The sequence below is a fragment of the Bombina bombina genome, chromosome 3, assembly GCF_027579735.1.
Source record: "Bombina bombina isolate aBomBom1 chromosome 3, aBomBom1.pri, whole genome shotgun sequence".
NCBI lineage: Eukaryota > Metazoa > Chordata > Amphibia > Anura > Bombinatoridae > Bombina > Bombina bombina.
The window spans coordinates 1,075,106,764-1,075,130,569 of record NC_069501.1 but is presented as its reverse complement, the minus strand read 5'-3'; the positions used below and the strand labels follow the sequence as shown (position 1 = coordinate 1,075,130,569).

Sequence of the window (23,806 nt, the reverse complement as noted above, 5' to 3'; positions counted from 1 at the left end):
TTGGGCATAGAATTCACCAGAGCTTCACAGGTTGCCACTGGAGTCATCTTCCAATTCTCCATGACAACATCATGGAGCTGGTGGATGTTAGAGACCCACCATCCATTTGAGGATGCCCCACAGATGCTCAATAGGGTTTAGGTCTGGAGACATGCTTGGCCAGTCCATAACCTTTACCCTCAGCTTCTTTAGCAAGGCAGTGGTCGTCTTGGAGGTGTTTGGGGTCGTTATCATGTTGGAATACTGCTCTGCAGCCCAGTCTCCGAAGGGAGGGGATCATGCTTTTCTTCATTTTGTATGTCACAGTACATGTTGGCATTCATGGTTCCCTCAATGAACTGTAGCTCCCCAGTGCCGGCAGCACTCATGCAGGCCCAGACCATGACACTCCCACCACACATGCTTGACACCATCTGAACCAAATAAGTTTATCTTGGTCTCATCGGACCACAGGACATGGTTCCAGTAATCCATGTCCTTATTATGCTTGTGTTCAGTAAACTGTTTGCTGGCTTTCTTGTGCATCATATTTAGAAGAAGCTTCCTTCTGGGACGACAGCCATGCAGACCAATTTGATGCAGTGTGCGGCGTATGGTCTGAACACTGACAGGCTGACCACCCACCCCTTCAACCTCTGTAGCAATGTGAGTGGAATTTGTCCTTTGAAATTACTTTATGGTCTTGCCCACCATGCTACAGCTCAGTTTCAGGGTCTTGGCAATCCTCTTATAGCCTAGGCCATCTTTATGTAGAGCAACAATTCTTTTTTTTTTTCAGATCCTCAGAGAGTTCTTTGCCATGAGGTGCATGTTGAACTTCCAGTGACCAGTATGAGAGAGTGTGAGAGCGATAACACCAAATTTAATGCACCTGCTCCCCATTCACACCTGAGACCTTGTAACACTAACGAGTCACATGACACCGGGGAGGGAAAATGGCTAATTGGACCCAATTTAGACATTTCCACTTAGGGGTGTACTCACTTTTTGTTGCCAACGGTTTAGACATTAATGGCTGTGTGTTGACTCATTTTGAGGGGATAGCAAATTTACACTGTTATACAGGCTGTACACTCACCACTTTATATTGTAGCAAAGTGTCATTTCTTCAGTGTTGTCACATGAAAAGATATAATAAAATATTTACAAAAATGTGAGGGGTGTATTCACTTTTGTGAGATACTGTATCTATATCTATGTGCGCAAACCCAACAGGATTATACTAATTCTTCATGTGCGCTAACTCAACATGAGTTATCTTAAGGTGCATTGTGTATTTACTCAATTTAAAATATTCAAAAATGTACACACATATACAATCACAGTATCTATAATTATTTGTAATTATTATTTTATCTACAGAACATGCCTTAAGATAACAAATTCTTCATGTGCGTTAACTCGAACCACGTTAGTCCTAAAGAGCGAAACACGAACCGCATTATGCATATTTTTCATTCAAATTTTCTTCACCTATATTTTTTCCCCCGTTTTTATTATTAAATATACATTTCTCCTTATGTATCTGATGTTAATTTGAAATGTATATATATATATATATATATATATATATACACATATATATATATATATACACACACACACATACACATATATTTTCTATAGGGATCGGTTTTTTTTCTTCAGAGCTCTCCGTTGAAGTCTATGAGGAGAATAAGTTAGTGTGGTCATAATATCTGAGGTCCTTACTTTAAACCTTGTAATACATGCGCTAACCCGTACGCACAAAAATATTACTCTTGGTGGTGTTAACGCTCAAGCGAAAGTGCTAAATAGCGCATCACTTGTAAACTAGCCCTTAATGTGCATTTGCATACCGTACAACGCTGCTAATAATGTACATTAACCAAAACCTCAAAACTGAAGCTATAAAAGTAAGAGAAGCTGTAAATGCAAAGGACATTCTGATTCTGATTTGTAGATTAATCATAGATACCTGGATGTTTAAGTACACATAAAATATTAGGTTGCGGTATAGCCAATTCTGAATTGAACCAAAGTAAACTAGATTAGAAACTAAACATGTATAACTAGTTTATAACTTACAGTTGGCTTTGACATGTTTGAAAGTTGAGTTTCTAGTGCTTTTGTTTCTTCATCCTTTTCTTTAATAGGAAAGAAAAAAAAAAAAACGTAAGACAATGGCAATATATCCTTATACAGTTAAAAACAAAATCTTTAATATGGTTAGAATCACTGTCAATTATGCTATAAAGTTAGAGACATAGTCAGCAACAAGTAGACTTTTATGCTCATGCGATACCAAATAAAGCAGAAATGTATTATTTTAATGTTTTATCTTAGACAAATTATGTTCATATTTATACTTCTTTAGCTTCCTACACGTGTTCTGTCAAGCTTCTATCTGCTAAAATGCCATTGCTGCATCTATTTTTCTGTTCTCTTTTTGAGAAATTCCTTGGCTTGGAGTATACGCTACACAGCTAGTGGCTTTTAAAGTTCAAATACATTTTAAAGGCCGATACAATTATTTATTTCTTTATCACATGTATTTCTATATTTTTCTTCATTGTATTTTTCTTTATATGTTTGAATGTGTATGTTTATATTAATTTCATTTGCTTACTTCTAGTTATAAGGTTGTTATAGATGTCCTGTTTATCTTGAGTTTCGAGTAGTATTGGTGACATATCATTACTGCTTAATCATTTTATTAAGAATGGGTTCCTTAATCTTGAGGGTTATGGTAATTTTACTTATCAATTGATTATTTATTGATTTGTTTTATTATTGATAATGTTCATGCTACCATAACTTTTGCTATTGGTTTCCAGTATAATATATTTTATGTATATGAATGGTGCTACATTTGGTACATTCTGCTAATTAGATAGACAGACAGGCAGGTAGGCGAACAGACATTACAAACCAGCTCATATTTTATTCAGAGTTCTAAAATAGGTTGTATCATACATTTTGGGATTTATGCCATTCCATATTTTTAGAGGTTTTCCAGAAACACACTTTCAATACTTGTGTGCAAAGTTGACCATGCACATAAGTCAAAATGTCTTGTTTTCATCATTTTAATTATTAAAAAAAAACTATTTTTTTCATTTAAACATTGTAATTTACAAGATATTTTAAAAATGAAAAATAAAAAACATTACATATTTTAGTACGCAGGTAGAAACGAGTGTAGAGAAGACATTAAAGGGATACTAAACCCAAAATGTTTCTTTAATGATGCAGATATAGCGTGCAATTTTAAGCAACTTTCTGATTTACTCCTTTTATCAATTTTTCTTCGTTCTCTTGATATCTTTATTTAAAAAGCAGGAATGTAAAGCATAGAAGCCGGCCCATTTTTGGTTCAGGACCTGGGTTATGCTTGCTTATTAGTGGCTAAATGTCAGCTACCAATAAGCAAGCGCTATCCATGGTGCTGAACCGAAAATGGGCCTGGTTTCTAAGCTCTACATTCCTGCTTTTTAAATAAAGATAGCAAGAGAATGAAGAACATTTGATAATAGAAATAAATTAGAAAGTTGCTTAAAATTGCATGATCTATTTAAATAATGAAGAAAAAAAAATCAGGTTTAGTATCCCTTTAAGTCTTTTAAACATATTATTTTAGCCAGATCATACAGACCAACTAATGGATAATGTATAACATGTAACAAAACAAAAAAAGAGAGCAATATCATACTTAAATACTGCAAATAAATACACTATTGTCAAGTGTAGAAAAGCAGGATTGGCTGCATCTCAGTAACAAGGTTCAGAAAGAACAAGACTTTTTTTGCTGCTGGTATAGTAAAGTTTTGCTTATGAAATAGGGAACTATAACTCCATAGACAAACTGAACAGTTAATCGTTTAGCAATGAGAAGAGCATACAATTACCTTGTGTTTCAGTCTCCTCTTGAGGACCAGATTTTCCTTTGTGCTTGTTCTTTGACTGCCCTGTAGTAACACTAATAACATTCTGCCCTTTAACGTGTCCATTTGATTCATTTTCTGGAGAACAGCATTTCTTAGGTGAAAAGGGAGGGCTGTTCAATTTATCTTTTTGCCCACCATGTCTGTCTTTCAACTTCTTCTGTAATCGTTCGTGTATTTTACTGGATCTTTCATCTCTTAAGTTCGATCTTCCATGTGTAGAAATAGAGTCTAAAAAAAGGGAAAAGTTAGCCTAAGTACCAAATGGTTGGTATTGAAAAATGCATAGAAGAATAATTTTTAGATCAATGTTTCCCAAACCCAGTCCTCAGGATGCTTCCTCAGGCCAGATATTCATTATGTCTTAACTAGAGCACAGGTGAAACAATCAGTTCACCCATCAGATGATTATTTCACCTGTGCTCTAGTTACGATCTAATGAATATCTGGCCTGTTAAGGGTCCTGAGGACTGGGTTTGGGAAACACTGTTTTAGATGAAAGATGCACCTTAAAAAATATCACACAGCACTAACTTCATAGATTTGTTATTGGCCTACATAACCAATTAATATTATACAATAATTGCCATTATATCTATTCCAAGAGATGCTAAAAAACAAACAAAAAAACTAGCAGGAATATAGGAGAATGAATTCAAGTACACACTTCATCTTGATGCAAGGAGAACATTTTGGTAATAAAAATACAAAAAAGGGCCATTTTAGTTTGTGAACAAAACTAAATTTGAGCATTAACATCTCACTTTGCCATTAAAAGCATTTAAGATTTTGATTGATAAAGTGGCACAGTTCTCAAAAGATCTAGTTCTCAGTTCTGAACATCTGTTTCTCACAAACATTATCAAGGGCTTTATTTTTAAAGAGCTCACCAGAAATTCATTAGAGAACATTTTGTTTATGTGTTTTTATGCTTTCTATTATAAGCTTTGTTGGAACAAAGCAAGAAATTTTACGAGAAGAATATGAACAAAAAAAATAGTTGCAGATCTTAGGTACTTAAAGGGACAGTCAAGTAAAAAAAAAAAATCTTTCATGATTCAAATAAGGCATGTAATTTTAAATAACTTTCCAATTTACTTTTATAACCAATTTTGCTTTGTTCTCTTGGTATTCTTAGTTTAAAGCTAAACCTAGGAGGTTCATATGCTAATTTCTTAGACCTTGAAGGCTGCCTCTAATATGAATGCAGTTTTTCACCACTAGAGGGCATTAGTTCATGTGTTTCATATAGATAACATTGAACTCATGCACGTGAAGTTACCTAGGAGTGAGCACTGATTGGCTAAACTGCAAGTCTGTCAAAAGAACTGAAATAATTTATGCTTGCCTGATAAATTCTTTTTTTTCCTGGCATGGAGAGTCCACGAAACCATTCTAATTACTAGTGGGAACCAATAACCAAGCTAGAGGACACAGAATGGAAGGGTGGGGTTTTCTATATAGGGGTAGCATAAATGTTGGAAGGGAAGCAAGGACTACCTTGCCGTCTTCCAACTGCTAAAAGCCACCACAACTCTTACTAAAGAGGATTACATGGACACAGCATAAGCCCAATCCTTGCTTGCTGGGAAACTACCCATAAAAGGATTAAACATCTTCAGACACCATCTTCGCACATCCTCCTGATGTACAAGGCAATGAAAACTGGGGGATTGTGGGAAGTGAGAGGATACTTAAAGCTTTGCTGGGGTGTTCTTTGCCTCCTCCTGGTGGCCAGGACTTGAATTCCCACTAGTAATTAGAATTGATTCATGGACTCTCCATGCCATTGGAAAGAAAAGGGGGCAGTTTGCAGAGGCTTAGATACAAGGTAATTACAGAGGTAAAATGTGTATTATTAAAACTGTGTTGATTATGCAAAACTGGGGAATGGGTAATAAAGGCATTATCTATCTTTTTAAACAACACAAATTATGGTGATGACTGTCCCTTTTGAGATTGTAATTTAAAATGCTTAAAGGGACACTGAACCCAAATTTTTTATTTTGTAATTCAGAAAGAGCATGCAATTTTAAGCAACTTTCTTATTTATTCTTATTATCAATTTTTCTTCGTTCTCTTTATTTGAAAAAGAGGGCATCTAATCTTTTTTGGGTTCAGTACTCTGGACAGCACTTTTTTTATTGGTGGATGAATTTATCCACCAATCAGCAAGGACAACCCAGGTTGTTCACCAAAAATGGGCCGGCATCTAAACTTAAATTCTTGCATTTCAAATAAAGATACCAAGAGAATGAAGTAAATGTGATAATAGGAGTAAATTAGAAAGTTGCTTAAAAAAGTTTCAATTTGACCCAATTTGCTTTGTTCCAATGGTATTCTTTGTTTAAGAGCTACCTAGATAAGTATCTGGAGCAATACATGGTAGGAAATAGTGCTAGCATTTAGTGCTCTTGCAAATGAATAACATTCTTGCAAAACTGCTGCCATATAGTGCTCCAGAAATGGTCAGGCTCCTAAGCATACACCCTGCTTTTCACCAGAAGATGCTAAAAGAACAAAGAAAATTTGATAATTAGAAAGTTGTTTAAAATTGTATGTTCTATCTTAATCCCAAAAGATTATGTTTTGGGTTTTATATCCCTTTAGCTATAAATAGTAAAACAGTTTAACAATATATGTTCATTATTTATTTTTTACCCTTTTCCTGTTATTTAAATCTGAAAATTGTGGCGTTTCCAGTTCAGTGAAAACTGAAAGAGCAAATGGCAAGCTTCGTATAACCTAACTCTGACACTTATCTCTCTCTAATCTGCAGCTTATCTATCTTTACCATTGAAAAATGTAAAATTACAGCACAGAAGGTGTTAATCTTTTCTGATAACCTTCTGACTCCACTGATATATTAATCTACTGAAAGACTGCAGAAAAAACATAATTTATGCTTACCTGATAAATTTATTTCTCTTGTAGTGTATCCAGTCCACGGATCATCCATTACTTATGGGATATTAACTCCTCCCCAACAGGAAGTGCAAGAGGATTCACCCAGCAGAGCTGCTATATAGCTCCTCCCCTAACTGCCATTACCAGTCATTCGACCGAAAACATGCAGAGAAAGGAAAACCATAGGGTACAGTGGTGACTGTAGTTTAATGGAAAAATTACCTGCCTTAAAGTGACAGGGCGGGCCGTGGACTGGATACACTACAAGAGAAATAAATTTATCAGGTAAGCATAAATTATGTTTTCTCTTGTTAAGTGTATCCAGTCCACGGATCATTCATTACTTATGGGATACCAATACCAAAGCTAAAGTACACGGATGACGGGAGGGACAGGCAGGCTCTTTATACGGAAGGAACCACTGCCTGAAGAACCTTTCTCCCAAAAACAGCCTCCGAAGAAGCAAAAGTGTCAAATTTGTAAAATTTGGAAAAAGTATGAAGAGAAGACCAAGTTGCAGCCTTGCAAATCTGTTCAACAGAAGCCTCATTATTAAAGGCCCAAGTGGAAGCCACAGCTCTAGTAGAATGTGCTGTAATTCTTTCAGGAGGCTGCTGTCCAGCAGTCTCATAGGCTAACCGTATTATGCTACGAAGCCAAAAGGAGAGAGAGGTAGCCGAAGCTTTTTGACCTCTCCTCTGACCAGAATAAACGACAAACAGGGAAGACGTTTGTCGAAAATCCTTAGTTGCCTGTAGATAAAATTTCAGGGCACGGACTACATCTAGATTGTGTAGCAGACGTTCCTTTTTCGAAGAAGGATTAGGACACAAAGATGTAACCACAAACTCTTGATTGATATTCCTGTTAGTGACCTTAGGTAGGAACCCAGGTTTAGTACGCAGAACTACCTTGTCTGAATGAAAAATCAGATAAGGAGAATCACAATGTAAGGCAGATAACTCAGAGACTCTTCGAGCCGAGGAAATCGCCATTAAAAACAGAACTTTCCAAGATAACAACTTGATATCAATGGAATGAAGGGGTTCAAACGGAACCCCCTGTAAAACATTAAGAACTAAGTTCAAACTCCATGGTGGAGCAACAGTTTTAAACACAGGCTTGATCCTAGCTAAAGCCTGACAAAAAGCTTGAACGTCCGGAACTTCTGACAGACGTTTGTGTAAAAGAATGGACAGAGCTGAAATCTGTCCCTTTAAGGAACTAGCGGATAAACCCTTTTCTAAACCTTCTTGTAGAAAAGACAATATCCTCGGAATCCTAACCTTACTCCATGAGTAACTCTTGGATTCGCACCAATATAAGTATTTGCGCCATATCTTATGGTAAATCTTTCTGGTAACAGGCTTCCTAGCCTGTATTAAGGTATCAATAACTGACTCAGAAAAACCACGTTTTGATAAAATCAAGCGTTCAATTTCCAAGCAGTCAGCTTCAGAGAAATTAGATTTTGATGTTTGAAGGGACCCTGGATCAGAAGGTCCTGTTTCAGAGGTAGCGACCAAGGTGGACAGGATGGCCATGCAGGCGTTATTAGAATCACTGATGCTCTCTCCTGTTTGATTCTGGCAATCAATCGAGGAAGCATCGGGAAGGGTGGAAACACATAAGCCATCCCGAAGGTCCAAGGTGCTGTCAAAGCATCTATCAGAACCGCTCCCGGATCCCTGGATCTGGACCCGTAACGAGGAAGCTTGGCGTTCTGTCGAGACGCCATGAGATCTATCTCTGGTTTGCCGCAACGTCGAAGTATTTGGGCAAAGACCTCCGGATGAAGTTCCCACTCCCCCGGATGAAAAGTCTGACGACTTAAGAAATCCGCCTCCCAGTTCTCCACTCCCGGGATGTGGATTGCTGACAGGTGGCAAGAGTGAGACTCTGCCCAGCGAATTATCTTTGATACTTCCATCATTGCTAGGGAGCTTCTTGTCCCTCCCTGATGGTTGATGTAAGCTACAGTCGTGATGTTGTCCGACTGAAACCTGATGAACCCCCGAGTTGTTAACTGGGGCCAAGCCAGAAGGGCATTGAGAACTGCTCTCAATTCCAGAATGTTTATTGGTAGGAGACTCTCCTCCTGATTCCATTGTCCCTGAGCCTTCAGAGAATTCCAGACAGCGCCCCAACCTAGTAGGCTGGCGTCTGTTGTTACAATTGTCCAGTCCGGCCTGCTGAATGGCATCCCCCTGGACAGATGTGGCCGAGAAAGCCACCATAGAAGAGAATTTCTGGTCTCTTGATCCAGATTCAGAGTAGGGGACAAGTCTGAGTAATCCCCATTCCACTGACTTAGCATGCACAATTGCAGCGGTCTGAGATGTAGACGTGCAAAGGGTACTATGTCCATTGCTGCTACCATTAAGCCGATCACCTCCATGCATTGAGCTACTGACGGGTGTTGAATGGAATGAAGGACACGGCATGCATTTTGAAGCTTTGTTAACCTGTCTTCTGTCAGGTAAATCTTCATTTCTACAGAATCTATAAGAGTCCCCAAGAAGGGAACTCTTGTGAGTGGAAAGAGAGAACTCTTCTTTTCGTTCACCTTCCATCCATGCGACCTTAGAAATGCCAGTACTAACTCTGTATGAGACTTGGCAGTTTGAAAGCTTGAAGCTAGTATCAGAATGTCGTCTAGGTACGGAGCTACCGCAATTCCTCGCGGTCTTAGTACCGCCAGAAGAGCACACAGAACCTTTGTGAAGATTCTCGGAGCCGTAGCCAATCCGAATGGAAGAGCTACAAACTGGTAATGCCTGTCTAGAAAGGCAAACCTTAGATACCGGTAATGATCTTTGTGAATCGGTATGTGAAGGTAAGCATCCTTTAAATCCACTGTGGTCATGTACTGACCCTTTTGGATCATGGGTAAAATTGTCCGAATAGTTTCCATTTTGAACGATGGAACTCTTAGGAATTTGTTTAGGATCTTTAAATCCAAGATTGGCCTGAAAGTTCCCTCTTTTTTGGGAACCACAAACAGATTTGAGTAAAACCCTTGTCCTTGTTCCGACCGCGGAACCGGATGGATCACTCCCATTAATAAAAGATCTTGTACGCAGCGTAGAAACGCCTCTTTCTTTATTTGGTTTGTTGACAACCTTGACAGATGAAATCTCCCTCTTGGGGGAGAGAATTTGAAGTCTAGAAGGTATCCCTGAGATATGATCTCTAACGCCTAGGGATCCTGGACATCTCTTGCCCAAGCCTGGGCGAAGAGAGAAAGTCTGCCCCCCACTAGATCCGTTCCCGGATCGGGGGCCCTCGATTCATGCTGTCTTAGGGGCAGCAGCAGGTTTCCTGGCCTGCTTGCCCTTGTTCCAGGACTGGTTAGGTCTCCAGCCTTGTCTGTAGCGAGCAACAGCTCCTTCCTGTTTTGGTGCAGAGGAAGTTGATGCTGCTCCTGCTTTGAAATTACGAAAGGAACGAAAATTAGACTGTCTAGCCTTAGGTTTGGCTCTGTCTTGAGGCAGGGCATGGCCTTTACCTCCTGTAATGTCAGCGATAATTTCTTTCAACCCGGGCCCGAATAAGGTCTGCCCTTTGAAAGGTATATTAAGCAATTTAGATTTAGAAGTAACGTCAGCTGACCAGGATTTTAGCCACAGTGCTCTGCGTGCCTGAATGGCGAATCCGGAATTCTTAGCCGTAAGTTTAGTTAAATGTACTACGGCATCTGAAATAAATGAGTTAGCTAACTTAAGGGCTTTAAGCTTGTGTGTAATCTCATCTAATGGAGCTGATTCAAGTGTCTCTTCCAGAGACTCAAACCAAAATGCTGCTGCAGCCGTGACAGGCGCAATGCATGCAAGAGGTTGCAATATAAAACCTTGTTGAACAAACATTTTCTTAAGGTAACCCTCTAACTTTTTATCCATTGGATCTGAAAAGGCACAGCTATCCTCCACCGGGATAGTGGTACGCTTAGCTAAAGTAGAAACTGCTCCCTCCACCTTAGGGACCGTTTGCCATAAGTCCCGTGTGGTGGCGTCTATTGGAAACATCTTTCTAAATATCGGAGGGGGTGAGAACGGCACACCGGGTCTATCCCACTCCTTAGTAACAATTTCAGTAAGTCTCTTAGGTATAGGAAAAACGTCAGTACTCGCCGGTACCGCAAAATATTTATCCAACCTACACATTTTCTCTGGTATTGCAACTGTGTTACAATCATTCAGAGCCGCTAACACCTCCCCTAGTAATACACGGAGGTTTTCCAGCTTAAATTTAAAATTTGAAATATCTGAATCCAGTTTGTTTGGATCAGAACCGTCACCCGCAGAATGAAGCTCTCCGTCCTCATGTTCTGCAAATTGTGACGCAGTGTCTGACATGGCCCTAATATTATCAGCGCACTCTGTTCTCACCCCAGAGTGATCACGCTTACCTCTTAGTTCTGGTAATTTAGCCAAAACTTCAGTCATAACAGTAGCCATATCCTGTAATGTGATTTGTAATGGCCGCCCAGATGTACTCGGCGCTACAATATCACGCACCTCCCGAGCGGGAGATGCAGGTACTGACACGTGAGGCGAGTTAGTCGGCATAACTCTCCCCTCGTTGTTTGGTGAAATATGTTCAATTTGTACAGATTTACTTTTATTTAAAGTAGCATCAATACAGTTAGTACATAAATTTCTATTGGGCTCCACTTTGGCTTTAGCACATATAGCACAGATATCTTCCTCTGAATCAGACATGTTTAACACACTAGCAAATAAACTAGCAACTTGGAAATACTTTTCAAGTAATTTACTATAATATGAAAACGTACTGTGCCTATAAGAAGCACAGAAAAAGTTATGACAGTTGAAAATTAATAAACTGAAAAGTTATAGCATCAAATCTTTGTAAAAAACACAATTTTAGCAAAGGATTGCTCCCATTAGCAAAGGATAACTAACCCTGATAGCAGAAAAAAAAAAAAATATACAGAAATAAACGTTTTTTTTTTTTTTATCACAGTCAACTACAATCTCACAGCTCTGCTGTGAGTGATTACCTCCCTCAAAACAAGTTTTGAAGACCCCTGAGTTCTGTAGAGATGAACCGGATCATGCAGGGGAGACAATAAACTTCTGACTGAATTTTTTGATGCGTAGCAAAAGCACCAAAAAAGGTCCCTCCCCCTCACACATAACAGTGAGAGAGATCAGTAAACTGTCATAAATTAAATAAAACGACTGCCAAGTGGAAAAAAATAGTGCCCAAAACATTTTTTCACCCAGTACCTCAGAAAATTAAACGATTTTACATGCCAGCAAAAAACGTTTAACATTAATAAATTGAGTGTTATTAAAAAGCCTGTTGCTAGTCCCTGCAAATTAGGCTAAAGTTTAATGCATACAGTATAATTCCAGTGAAGTGCCATTCCCCAGAATACTGAAGTGTAAAATATACATACATGACAGCCTGATACCAGTTGCTGCTACTGCATTTAAGGTTGAGTTTACATTATATCGGTATGGCAGAATTTTCTCATCAATTCCATTGTCAGAAAATAATAAGCTGCTACATACCTCTTTGCAGATTAATCTGCCCGCTGTCCCCTGATCTGAAGTTTACCTCTCCTCAGATGGCCGAGAAACAGCAATATGATCTTAACTACTCCGGCTAAAATCATAGAAAAACTCAGGTAGATTCTTCTTCAAATTCTACCAGAGAAGGAATAACACACTCCGGTGCTATTATAAAATAACAAACTTTTGATTGAAGGTATGAAACTAAGTATAATCACCACAGTCCTCTGACACATCCTATCTATTCGTTGGGTGCAAGAGAATGACTGGTAATGGCAGCTAGGGGAGGAGCTATATAGCAGCTCTGCTGGGTGAATCCTCTTGCACTTCCTGTTGGGGAGGAGTTAATATCCCATAAGTAATGGATGATCCGTGGACTGGATACACTTAACAAGAGAAATGTTGTAATTACAAGGTGATTACTGTTTCCTTTAAAGGAACAGTCTAGTCAAAATTCAATTTTCATGATTCAGATAGGGCATGCAATTTTAAAAAAATTTCAATTTTACTTTTGTCATCAAACTTGCTTTGTTCTTTTGGCATTCTTTGTTAAAAGGTAAACCTAGGTAGGCTCATATGCTAACTTCTAAGCCCTTGAAGGCCGCCTCTTATCTCGGTGCATTTTGTCAGTTTTTCACAGCTAGATAGCGCTAATTCATGTGTCATATAGATAACATTTTGCTCACTCCCGTGGCGTTATTTAGGAGTCAGCACTGACTGGCTGAAATACATGTCTGTCAAAAGAACTGAGATAAGGGGGCAGAGGCTTAGATACAAGGTAATCATAGAGGTAAAAAGTATATTAATAGAATACATATGTTGGTTATGCAAAACTGGGGAATGGGTAATAATGGGATTATCTATCTTTTTAAACAATAAAAAGTCTGGAGTATATTGTCCCTTTAAGAAAAAAAGAAGTTACAAATGTGTTTGTGGTTTGCACTATAACATGGCTTTTGACCAATCTGATTAAAAGCTAGAAAGTTTGTATGCAGTCTTTTTTATTTATATATATATATATATATATATATATATATAGTTACAATACACTACAGTGTGTAATGTCAAATGCTGGCAGTGACATAACACACAATGTAATCAGAGCATACACTTTTTTTTTTTTTTAAATAAGCTTTATTGAATTATACGACAATGACAATGATGCATGTTTCATGTCAAAAATTGACACATAGCCAATACAGTATAAATATAACAGATAACTTGAATTAACAATATATGTAAAACAAACAGCGATATTCAAGCATTGTCTTCTCTGTAAACACATTTTGGTAGGAGGGGGTCTAACATAGTACACGGAAAGAGAGGAAAGTAGAGATCATAGAGAAGAAGGGGCGGAGAGGAAGAAAAAACAAAAAGAAAAAGAAAAACCCTGTTAAGGTGAATGAGGGTACATTTTTAAATTGTTTTATTCCAGATCGCTAACATCATTTCATACTGTTCTAACTTACGGGTTTTTAGGTAGTGATATCTTTCTAATGTCAAAAGGTCAGCAATCTGAGCTTTCCATTCTTGCTCTGAGGGGATTGTTTGGGTTTTCCAGTATCTTGGGATAAGTTTTTTAGCTGCTGTCAGCATTATCAATAGTAGTGCTTGTTTGCCTAGTACTGATAGTGTGGGTAGAGAACAAAATAGTAGGGTTTCTGGTGCATTTGGAGATCTGAATACCCACAATCTCAGAGATTGTATTGAAAACATCTGTACAATAATCCTTCAATCTCGGACATGACCACCAAATATGAAGAAGAGAGCCCTCCTCTCTACAACCTCTCCAACACGTACCATTTAACGTGGGGAACATCCTGCGTAATCGTATATGAGTTAAAAACCATGGGAATTCAAATTTTAAATGAATTTCCTGGACTTTCGCAGATACAGAAGACAGTTTAGTTAGTTTAAAGGCTCTCAGCCAAGTGTCTATTTCAATGTCTTGGTTTATCTCTCTATGCCAAGAAAGTGTATAGGAGGGGAGGCCTGTGGGATCAGTATTGACTGTGATTTTGTATAATTTGGATATCACGTGTGTCGGGGCAACAGGTAGAATGCATAACTTCTCAAAAATTGTAGTTTCCCTTCCCAGATCTTTTTTATTTTTGTGGTGTGAGATGTAATGTAGTAACTGGTTATTATAGAACCATGAGGAGAAAATCTCCCTGTAGGTCTCTATTAGATTAGCTTGCGTTTTCACATTGCCATTATATGTGATATACTGAATGGACCCAGTTCATAAGCTATAAGGTGTAATCACAGCATACATTTTAAATAAAAGGACTGTGCATTTCAAATTTGAATTCTGTTTCACTATTTTCATATATAAATTCATACTGTTAAGTAAAAAAATAAAAATAAAACCCATGCATACAAAAATAACAGCGATTTTAAGGTACATCGCACTGAATTAGATTTGTATTAGGCATAATAGTTTAAACATATGCCGTGTTCTCCCTGTGTACTTCACCCTCTATTCAGTGGCGGATCCAGGGGGGGGGGCAACGGGGCAATTGCCCCCCCCCCCCCCGAGAATATAGTGAGAGAGGGATTCCCTATTCCCTATTCCGCCGGCGCCGCAGATTGCGCAATATGGATGGCTTGCTACATTTCCCTATGAGGCGCAAGAGACAGCTGCCAGCGCCACCCAGTGGTGCTTAAGGCTCTTTACGGCAGTTACTGCTCTCCAGAGAGGCTGTTCTCTAAGGAGCCTCGAGCTAATCCGGTGTTGGATTCACACATCACGTGACTGTGAGTGTGTCGCTTTCTCTCTTCTCTCTCATCTAGGTCTGGGCGGGAAGAGAGCTCAGCCGACAGCTGAGTCACGCGTGTGAGACTGTGAGGTGAGCCTGTGAGGATAGCTGCCTGTAGGGGAGAACTAGGAAAGAAGACAGGAGGACTGAGGACACGACTTAGTGGTGTGGACTGTGCTGAGCTGCATGCTTGGGCATAACTGACAGTGAGTGTAAGGTTTCTTATTTAATGGCATTTTCTGTGTTTTGCCATGTTGCACAGACTCATCCCCACCTAGTATATTCTGAATCTGTATCTGACCCTACAATAGGAGCGTGCGGCTACTATTCAATTTCTAACCCTAGCATTGTATTTTAGTGCTCCACATGCGTTCCCCATTATCTACTGTTGTGTGTGCACTGTGTGCAGGAAATAGGTTAGGAGGTCAGAGATGCGATACTTCAGATTGATGACCAAAAATTACGTGCTGTTGTTTGCACCTTTTCATTCTTTATTTCAGTTCAGTTTTGCCTTTTCTCTTGACTTCCTCCAATTGACTTTCTCTCTTCCCTCCTTCCCCTCCTCCTTTTTTCATTCTTGCAATTCTTTTTTCCCTCCTATACTGTGCTTCTCATTGCTTCTATCTTCCCATTCCATCTATTTTTTTATTCCCTTTATATATTCCCTTTTCATATTTATACACTGAAACCCGACCCCCCCCCCCCCGTGGGGCCCCCCTTTACTTATTAACCACCCAGTGTGCTGTTTCTGGCTTGCAAGCAGTGTCCCTGCACTCTCAGTGGCAGTGCCCTGTCTGTGACTGTCTGAGAGAGTGCAGCATCGAACAGCAGGCAGTGTCTGAACAGGGGGAAGAAGCTCCTGTTTGTGACCATTCAAGCCCATGCAAGGGAGATAAAATAGTCTGTTCTATTAGCACTCATTATTTTCTGTCCGCCGCCACAAAAAAATCTGGAAGTGCCCCTCCCGAGACCAGGCTCTGGATCCGCCACTGCCTCTATTGCAAACTTTTACACAACAGACAGCTCTCATTATTTATATGGAAGACATCTTGCAAGACCCTTTTTTTTTTTTTTTTTTTAAATCGGTGAGGGCTGCCCCTGCGAGTGGAAAAACACGTCTAAACCGGCATTTTTTTTTAGAATTGGCCCCTTAGCCGTATTCTCTAAAGCTTGCTTGTCTGGTGAGATTATCTAAAAAGCCTTGTAAGTACTGTAAGGTTCTTCAAATCATTTTACAACGGCAAATTTTAGCTTGGAACCCGTTTGTGTGTCGTTCTTGAGCGGTTTATGTGCTGTTCTGCAGGTACAGGAGTTTTTAGGAAGCCAATATGTAAGTGACATGTGCATCAAACATTTGTACATTTGTATTTTTTGAGTACATGTGTTTTTAATAATATGACATATTATTAATTTATGTTAGCATCTCCAAAGTTAGTGAATGGGCTGGATTGAACTACCAACAAGGCACATTTATATATTTTTTGTATAAAAGGTCATTTTCTTTACTGGTTTTCTATCTGATTTTAAGGTATGATTACTAGAAATGGGAAGTAAGTGCCTTCTAAACATGTAAAACTGAAATATGCCAGTAGCAGTGGCATACAAACAATTACTGTTCCCAAACATCTAACTATATATATATATTAATATAAAAAAATAGTTTTATACTAACTACTTACCCAGCTCTCCATATACCTGTGAAGGGTGATACTGTGGGGTGTACTGGGAAGTAATGTCTCCTGCGCCACTAAGCGGTGTGTAAATATGACGAGGTGGGGGAGGCATCATAGCTGGGAGTGGAATAAAACCTGGCAGTGGAGGCGGTGGCCGGTGGATAACAGTATGACCACTTGTGTGGAAATCTGGAGGCTGTGGGACCACTACAACTCTGCGCATTCCATTATCCTCTATCACCTAGAAAGTGTAAGAAAAGACAAAAAATGAGGACTCATGCATTTTTATAAAATACGATGCTTCAAATTACTATTTAGCTAAGGCCCAATTATTAACGTAAAATTCCATAAATCCTGTTTACATTTTTTGTCATCCCCTTTCCAAAAAACGAGTACACTCCACAATGAATAAGTCTGTGAGTATGCATTGTTACTTAGCCCTGCTCGCTCCTTTTGTGTCAAACAGAACTGCATATACACGGGAATTCACGAATGACGCAAGTGTGCACTAATAGAAGAAGCTGGAAGTTTTCCAACATTTAAAGGGACATGAAACCTATTTTTTTCCTTTCACAATTCAGATAGAGCATGTGTTTTTATACAACTTTCCATTTTACTTGTAATATCTAATTTGTTTTGTTCTGTTGGTATAATTTGTTTAAAAAGGATACCTAGGTATGCTGATTGGTGGCTGCACATTTTATGCCTCATGTTATTGACTCACTCAGTGCGTTAACTAGCTCCCTGTAGTGCATTGCTGCTTCATCAACAAAGAAGACCAAGAGAATAAAGCAAATTAGTTAATGTAAGTAAATCTGAAAGCTGTTTAAAATTGTATTCTCTATCTGACTCATGAAATAAATTTTTGGGGTTTCATGTCCCTTTAACTTTGACAGCAGAGGTTCTTATCTTATTGTGGGAGTAGTGCTGATATAATAAGTATGATAAAAAGCTTAGGTGCCAGTACAACAGTAATTATGGTAATTATGTCTGAACAGCAGTAAGTGGGCGGCCAGGATTACTTTGGCGGTTTGGTTTGCTGCAAAAGGTTTTTGCTCTGCCCTTGTTTTAGGGGCAGCCCGGCATTGCCTTGCACACACTGTAAATCAAAAGCTTTCTAGACAAATATACAATTATTATCACTTTTCATTATGTCAATCCTATAGTTTATTGATCTAAATCGATACTCATGCATTACACTTTTGCTTTGATATGGGTATATGGGTACAATGTCCCTTTAAACTACTAATTTTTACAGCTATACAATCGAGTACCATATGTTAGGGGATTGAAACGCTTTGTGTTTGAGCAAAAATAATTGGTAACTAAGAAATACAGTTTTATTCCACATGCAAAATGTAAACAAACTTTATTCTACCATAATAAAATACATTATAGTCCGCAACAGCATAACTTAATTCTTTTTTTTCATTTTCTTTTAAATATTGTCTATTTTTCCTGAGCTCTAATTAACCCCTTCCTGCCGGGTCTTATTTGTCTATATCGTAATAATTTAAATGATGGGATTATGTTAGGGAGGAGTGCCTATGACGCTGGGCACCGCCTCCAGCCCGCAATCTCATTCCAGCCCAGCGTGGTTAGGATGGCATGGAACGTCCTAACGGTGGGAAGGGGTTAAGATTACTAACAAAACATATTTTATTGTTTGTGGTGTTTACAAATTTCAGACTGCAGGATGTGGGGCTGTAAACATTAAAACAAACAGGACATAAACATGATTTGCTGTAGTTTAATGTTCTTCAAAGGAACCAGCTTTGCATTTTGGCAGATTTTATATAACATATAAAACGATATCTCTTTTAGAAACCACAGACACTTTCCTATAGGTTCTGGCTTCTGCCACTTCAAGTAACAAGCAGTTAAATATCAGTATGTGAATAAGTTTGATATCAAATGTCCAACCAATACTGACATTTTTAAGAAGATGATAATGGGCTAGATTTATGAAGCTGCACTCTCCGCTTTTTTTGGAGATGTGGAGCAGGTTCACTACCACATATTTAAGAAGCAGAAACTGCTTCTTTTTCCTCTCCGACCACCTCAGAGGTGGCGAGATCAATATTCTTGACACTCGCTTGTTTGGGGTGACTGACATTCCCTGCTCTTGCACAACTGTTTACTCCAGAGCAGGGGGCAGCATTGCATAAGAAACCTCTTGTGCAATATTACAATTTCCCTGTGCAATGCAACATCGCAAGTGGAGATTAAAGGCAGACAGGTTTACTACTTGCGAACCTGTCTGCCTGCAAAGATGGCAAATGTTGCCTTATATTACACATTCATTTTAGGTACATTGTATTAAGATGAGGATAAATCTAATATGTACTGTACATAAACATCTTATGCTTCTAATACACCAGTAACATATACATTTAAATGGTAATGGCAAAACAAATACAAACTAGTGATCAGCCCATGGAACGATAACAAAATTAATATTAAAAGGATATCTACAACAGAAATAATATAGAAATACAGAGAATGTTCTTCATATAGAAAGTAAGTCATAAAAAAGATTAAGAAAATATGTTATAATTTATATTTTACTAATAAATATTAACGTGTCACATGCATTTTTTTTAAATAAAATCAACTAATTTAGTCAATAGATTAATATTTAATTCATAATGAGACTTTGCCACCTATTTAGTGCCTTTTAATACTGATTATTATTTTCTAACCCTACTTTATAATTTTTTAGCATTATATGTTACAGTAAATTGAATAGTATTATCTAGCCTATTCTTTGTTTTTACTTAACATTTTTTTCCTGCAGTTAGATGATACTGCTGACTAATCAGCTGGTTGATCTCTTAGTACATCTTTTCTATAATAACCTATGTTCTTTCTTTTTTCTTTTTTTAAATAAAAAATTCCGAGAGCTATTTTGTCTGGTTATCAAAAGTTCACAAACTGGCAAAGATTTGATTGTAGGATTCTATCAGCCAATCGAAATTCAAGGGACGCCATCCTGGATGACGTCACATAAAGGACCAGTCATTCAGTCGTCGGATGAAGAGGATGCTCTGCGTTGGATGTCTTGAAGATGGACCCGCTCCGCTCCGGAAGGATGAAGATAGAAGATGAAGCCTGGATGAAGACTTCTACCGGTCTGGAGGTCCTCTTCTGGCCGGATAGGATGAAGACTTCGGACCCTCTGGAGGACCACTTGTGCCCGGCTGGGTGAAGATGGCTCAAGGTAGGGTGATCTTCAAGGGGGTAGTGTCAGGTTTTTTTAAGGAGGGATTGGGTGGGTTTTAGAGTAGGGTTGGGTGTGTGGGTGGTGGGTTTTAAAGTTGGGGGGTATTGTCTTTTATTTTTACAGGTAAAAGAGCTGATTACTTTGGGGCAATGCCCCGCAAAAGGCCCTTTTAAGGGCTATTTGTAATTTAGTATAGGGCAAGGATTTTTATTATTTTGGGGGGCTTTTTTTATTTTATTAGGGGGATTAGATTAGGTGTAATTAGTTTAAAATTCTTGTAATTCTTTTTTTTATTTTCTGTAATTTAGTGTTTGTTTATTTTCGTAATTTAGTTTAGTTAATTTAATTGTAATTAATTGTAGGTAGTTTAGTTAACTAGTTTAATTATAGTGTAGTGTTAGATGTAATTGTAACTTAGGTTAGGGTTTATTTTACAGGTACTTTTGCACTTATTTTAGCTTGGTAGTTATTAAATAGTTAATAACTATTTAATAACTATTGTACCTAGTTAAAATAAATACAAAGTTGCCTGTAAAATAAAAATAAACCCTAAGATGGCTACAATGTAAATATTAATTATATTGTAGCTATCTTAGGGTTTATTTTATCGGTAAGTATTTTGTTTTAAATAGGATTAATTTATTTAATTGTAGTAATTTAATTTTGTTTTATTTAAATTATATTTAAGTTGGGGGGGTTGGGGTTAGGGTCAGATTTAGAGGTTAATACATTTAATATAGTAGCGGTGACGTTGGGGTCGGCAGATTAAGGGTTAATAAATGTAGGTAGGTGTCGACGATGTTAGGGACAGCAGATTAGGGGTTAATAAAATGTAACTAGTGTTTGCAAGGTGGGAGTGCGGCGGTTTAGGGGTTAATACATTTATTAAAGTGTTTCCGATGTGGGGGGGGGGGGTTCGGTTTAGGGGTTAATATGTAGTTTATGGGTGTTAGTGTACTTTTTAGCACTTTAGATAAGAGTTTTATGTTACGGCGTTAGCCCATAAAACTCTTAACTACTGACTTTTATTTGCGGTAGGAGTCTTGCCAGGAGAGGGTGTACCGCTCACTTTTTCAGACGATCGTAATACCGGCGTTAGGCAAATCCCATTAAAAAGATAGGATACGCAATTGACGTAAGGGGATTTGGGGTAAGCTAAAATCACGGAAAAAAAGTGAGCGGTAAACCCTTTCCTGCCTGACTCGTAATACTGATCTGTACACCAAGCAATACAACCCTTCTAAACCTTATGATAAATTCTTCTAGTCACAGGCTTACAAGCCTGGATTAAAGACTCAATCACAGAATCTGAGAACCCTCTATGTTTAAGAAATAACCGTTCAATCTCCATGCCATCAAACTAAGAGGTTTGAAATCTGAAGGAAAACGGACCTTGAGATAGGTCTGGACACAGAGGAAGTGGCAGAGGAGAGCAACTGGACATCTGAACCAGATCTGCATACCAAATCCTGCGTAGCCAAACTGGAGTAATCCAGATTACTGACCACTTCTCTAACCTTACCTTGGAAATCCCTCTGAGAAGAAGAGGAGGAAACAGATAAGCAAGCTAAAATGACTAATGAGCTACTATAGGATTCACAAACTCTGCCGAAGGATACCTGGACCTCGCAAAGTACCTGGGAAGTTTGTTGTTCAAACGAGAACTCATCAGATCTATCTCTAGGAGACCCCAAAGATCCACATATCCTGGTGAAGAGACTATTCCCCTTAATGCAGAGACCGATGACAGAGAAAATCTGCTTCCCAGTTGCTCACTTCTGGAATATGAACTGCAGAGACTAGACAGAAATTGTCTTCTGCCTATGAGAGGATTCGAGACACTTGCAACCATGAGACCCAGTACTTCCACAAAAGAGTAACAGAGGGGAAAAGAGAGGTACTGAATGATCAGACAGACTGACACCAATTTTTACTTTCTCTGATCTGTTAAAGAAAGACTCATGGAGACTGAATCTATTTGAAACCCAAAAAAAGTAACCCTTGTCTGAGGCACCAAAGAACTCTTTGAAAAATTGATCTTCCATCCATGCTGTTGACATTGGTGTAAGATTCTGCTAAATGAAAAGATGGGGCTTGAACCAAGATATCACCCAGGTAAGAAAACATTGCAATAATCTAATATCTGATCACAGACAATAGAGCACTCTGAACTTTTGTAAAAATTCTTAGAGCTGTAGCATGTCTAGAAATGCATGTCTAGAAAGGCTAACCTCAGAAACCAGTATTTATCCCTGTGGATTGGACCATGAAGATAAGCACCCTTTAAATCTATTGAGAACATAAACTGACCTTGCTGAAAAAATGGTATAATAGTCTGAAAAGTTTTCATTTTGTAAGTAGGAATTCTGATAAATTTGTTCAGAGCTTTCACATCCAGAACTGGTCTGAAAGTACCTTCCTTCCATCAGTATTCCTTCAAGCCACAAAGTGCATAGATGTAGTGAATACTAGCAAAGAAATACAGTGCCCTCCACTAATATTGGCAGCCTTGGTAAATATGAGCAAAGATGGCTGTGAAAATATGTCTTTATTGTTTAACCTTTTGATCTTTTGTTAAAAAGAATACACAAAAATATTCTGCTCATGGTTATCAAACAATTGCAAACACAACACAGGTTTATCCAAAAAACTAAATTTTTGCTTACCTGATAAAAGTATTTATTTCGGGATATGGAGAGTCCACAACTTCATCAATTACTAGTGGGAATATCACTCCTGGCCAGCAGGAGGAGGCAAAGAGCACCACAGCAAAAGCTATTAAATGTCACTCCCCTTCCCATAATCCCCATTCATTCGATCGAGGGGAAATGGAAAAAGGAATAACACAAATGTGTAGAGGTGCCTGAGGTTTAGTCAAAAACAACTGTCTTAAATTGAAGGGAGTGGCCGTGGACTCTCCATATCCGGAAATAAATAAATTTATCAGGTAAGCATAAATTTTGCTTTCATCTAAGATATGGAGAGTCCACGACGTCATCAATTACTAGTGGGAACCAATACCCAAACTCGAGGACACAGATGACTAGGGAGGGATAACAAGACAGGCAGACCTAAACAGAAGGCACGACCGCTTGAAGAACCTGTCTCCCAAAAAAGCCCCAGCCGAGGCAAAAGTATCAAATTTGGAAAAAGTATGCAGAGAGGACCAAGTCTTGTAAATCTGTTCCACAGAAGCGTCATTTTTGAAAGCACAAGAAGAGGAGACAGCCCTAGTGGAATGCGCCGTAATTCTCTCAAGAGGCTGCTGCCCAGCAGTCTCATGAGAAAAACGAATTATACTTCTCAACCAGAGGGAAAGAGAAGTAGCAGTAGCCTTTTGACCCATACACTTTCCTGAGGAACAAACAAACAGGGCAGAAGACTGGCGAAAACCCTTAGTCGCCTGAAGATAAAATTTTAAAGCACACACAAAATCCAAGTTGTACAACAAGCATTCCTTGAGAAGGAGGATTAGGACATAGAGATGGAACAATAATTTCCTGATTAATATTTCTATCCGAAACCACTTTCGGAAGAAAACCAAACTTAGTACGAAGAACCACCTTATCCGCATGGAAGATAAGGTGAATCCCACTGCAAAGCTGAGAGTTCCGAAACTCTACTAGCAGAATAGATAGCTAGGATAGATAAGAAACAAGACCTTCCACAATAAAAACTTAATATCTATGGAATGCATTGGCTCAAACAGAGCCTGCTGCAAAACTTTAAAAACAAGGTTAAGACTCCAAGGAGGAGCAACAGACAAACACAGGCCTGATCC

At 38.5% G+C, this 23,806-nt stretch overlaps 1 protein-coding gene across 1 annotated transcript in view; it reads right to left on the bottom strand.

Moving 5' to 3' along the window:
- FNDC3A (fibronectin type III domain containing 3A) overlaps positions 1–23,806 on the bottom strand; it is a 646,553-nt gene that overhangs the window by 188,490 nt on the left and 434,257 nt on the right. The window contains exons 5-7 of the mRNA XM_053708360.1: positions 16,809–17,043; positions 3,888–4,154; positions 2,068–2,126 (exon numbers count right to left, since the gene is read on the bottom strand). Coding sequence (XP_053564335.1) covers positions 2,068–2,126; positions 3,888–4,154; positions 16,809–17,043 — 561 coding nt within the window. The remainder of the gene's footprint in view (positions 1–2,067; positions 2,127–3,887; positions 4,155–16,808; positions 17,044–23,806) is intronic.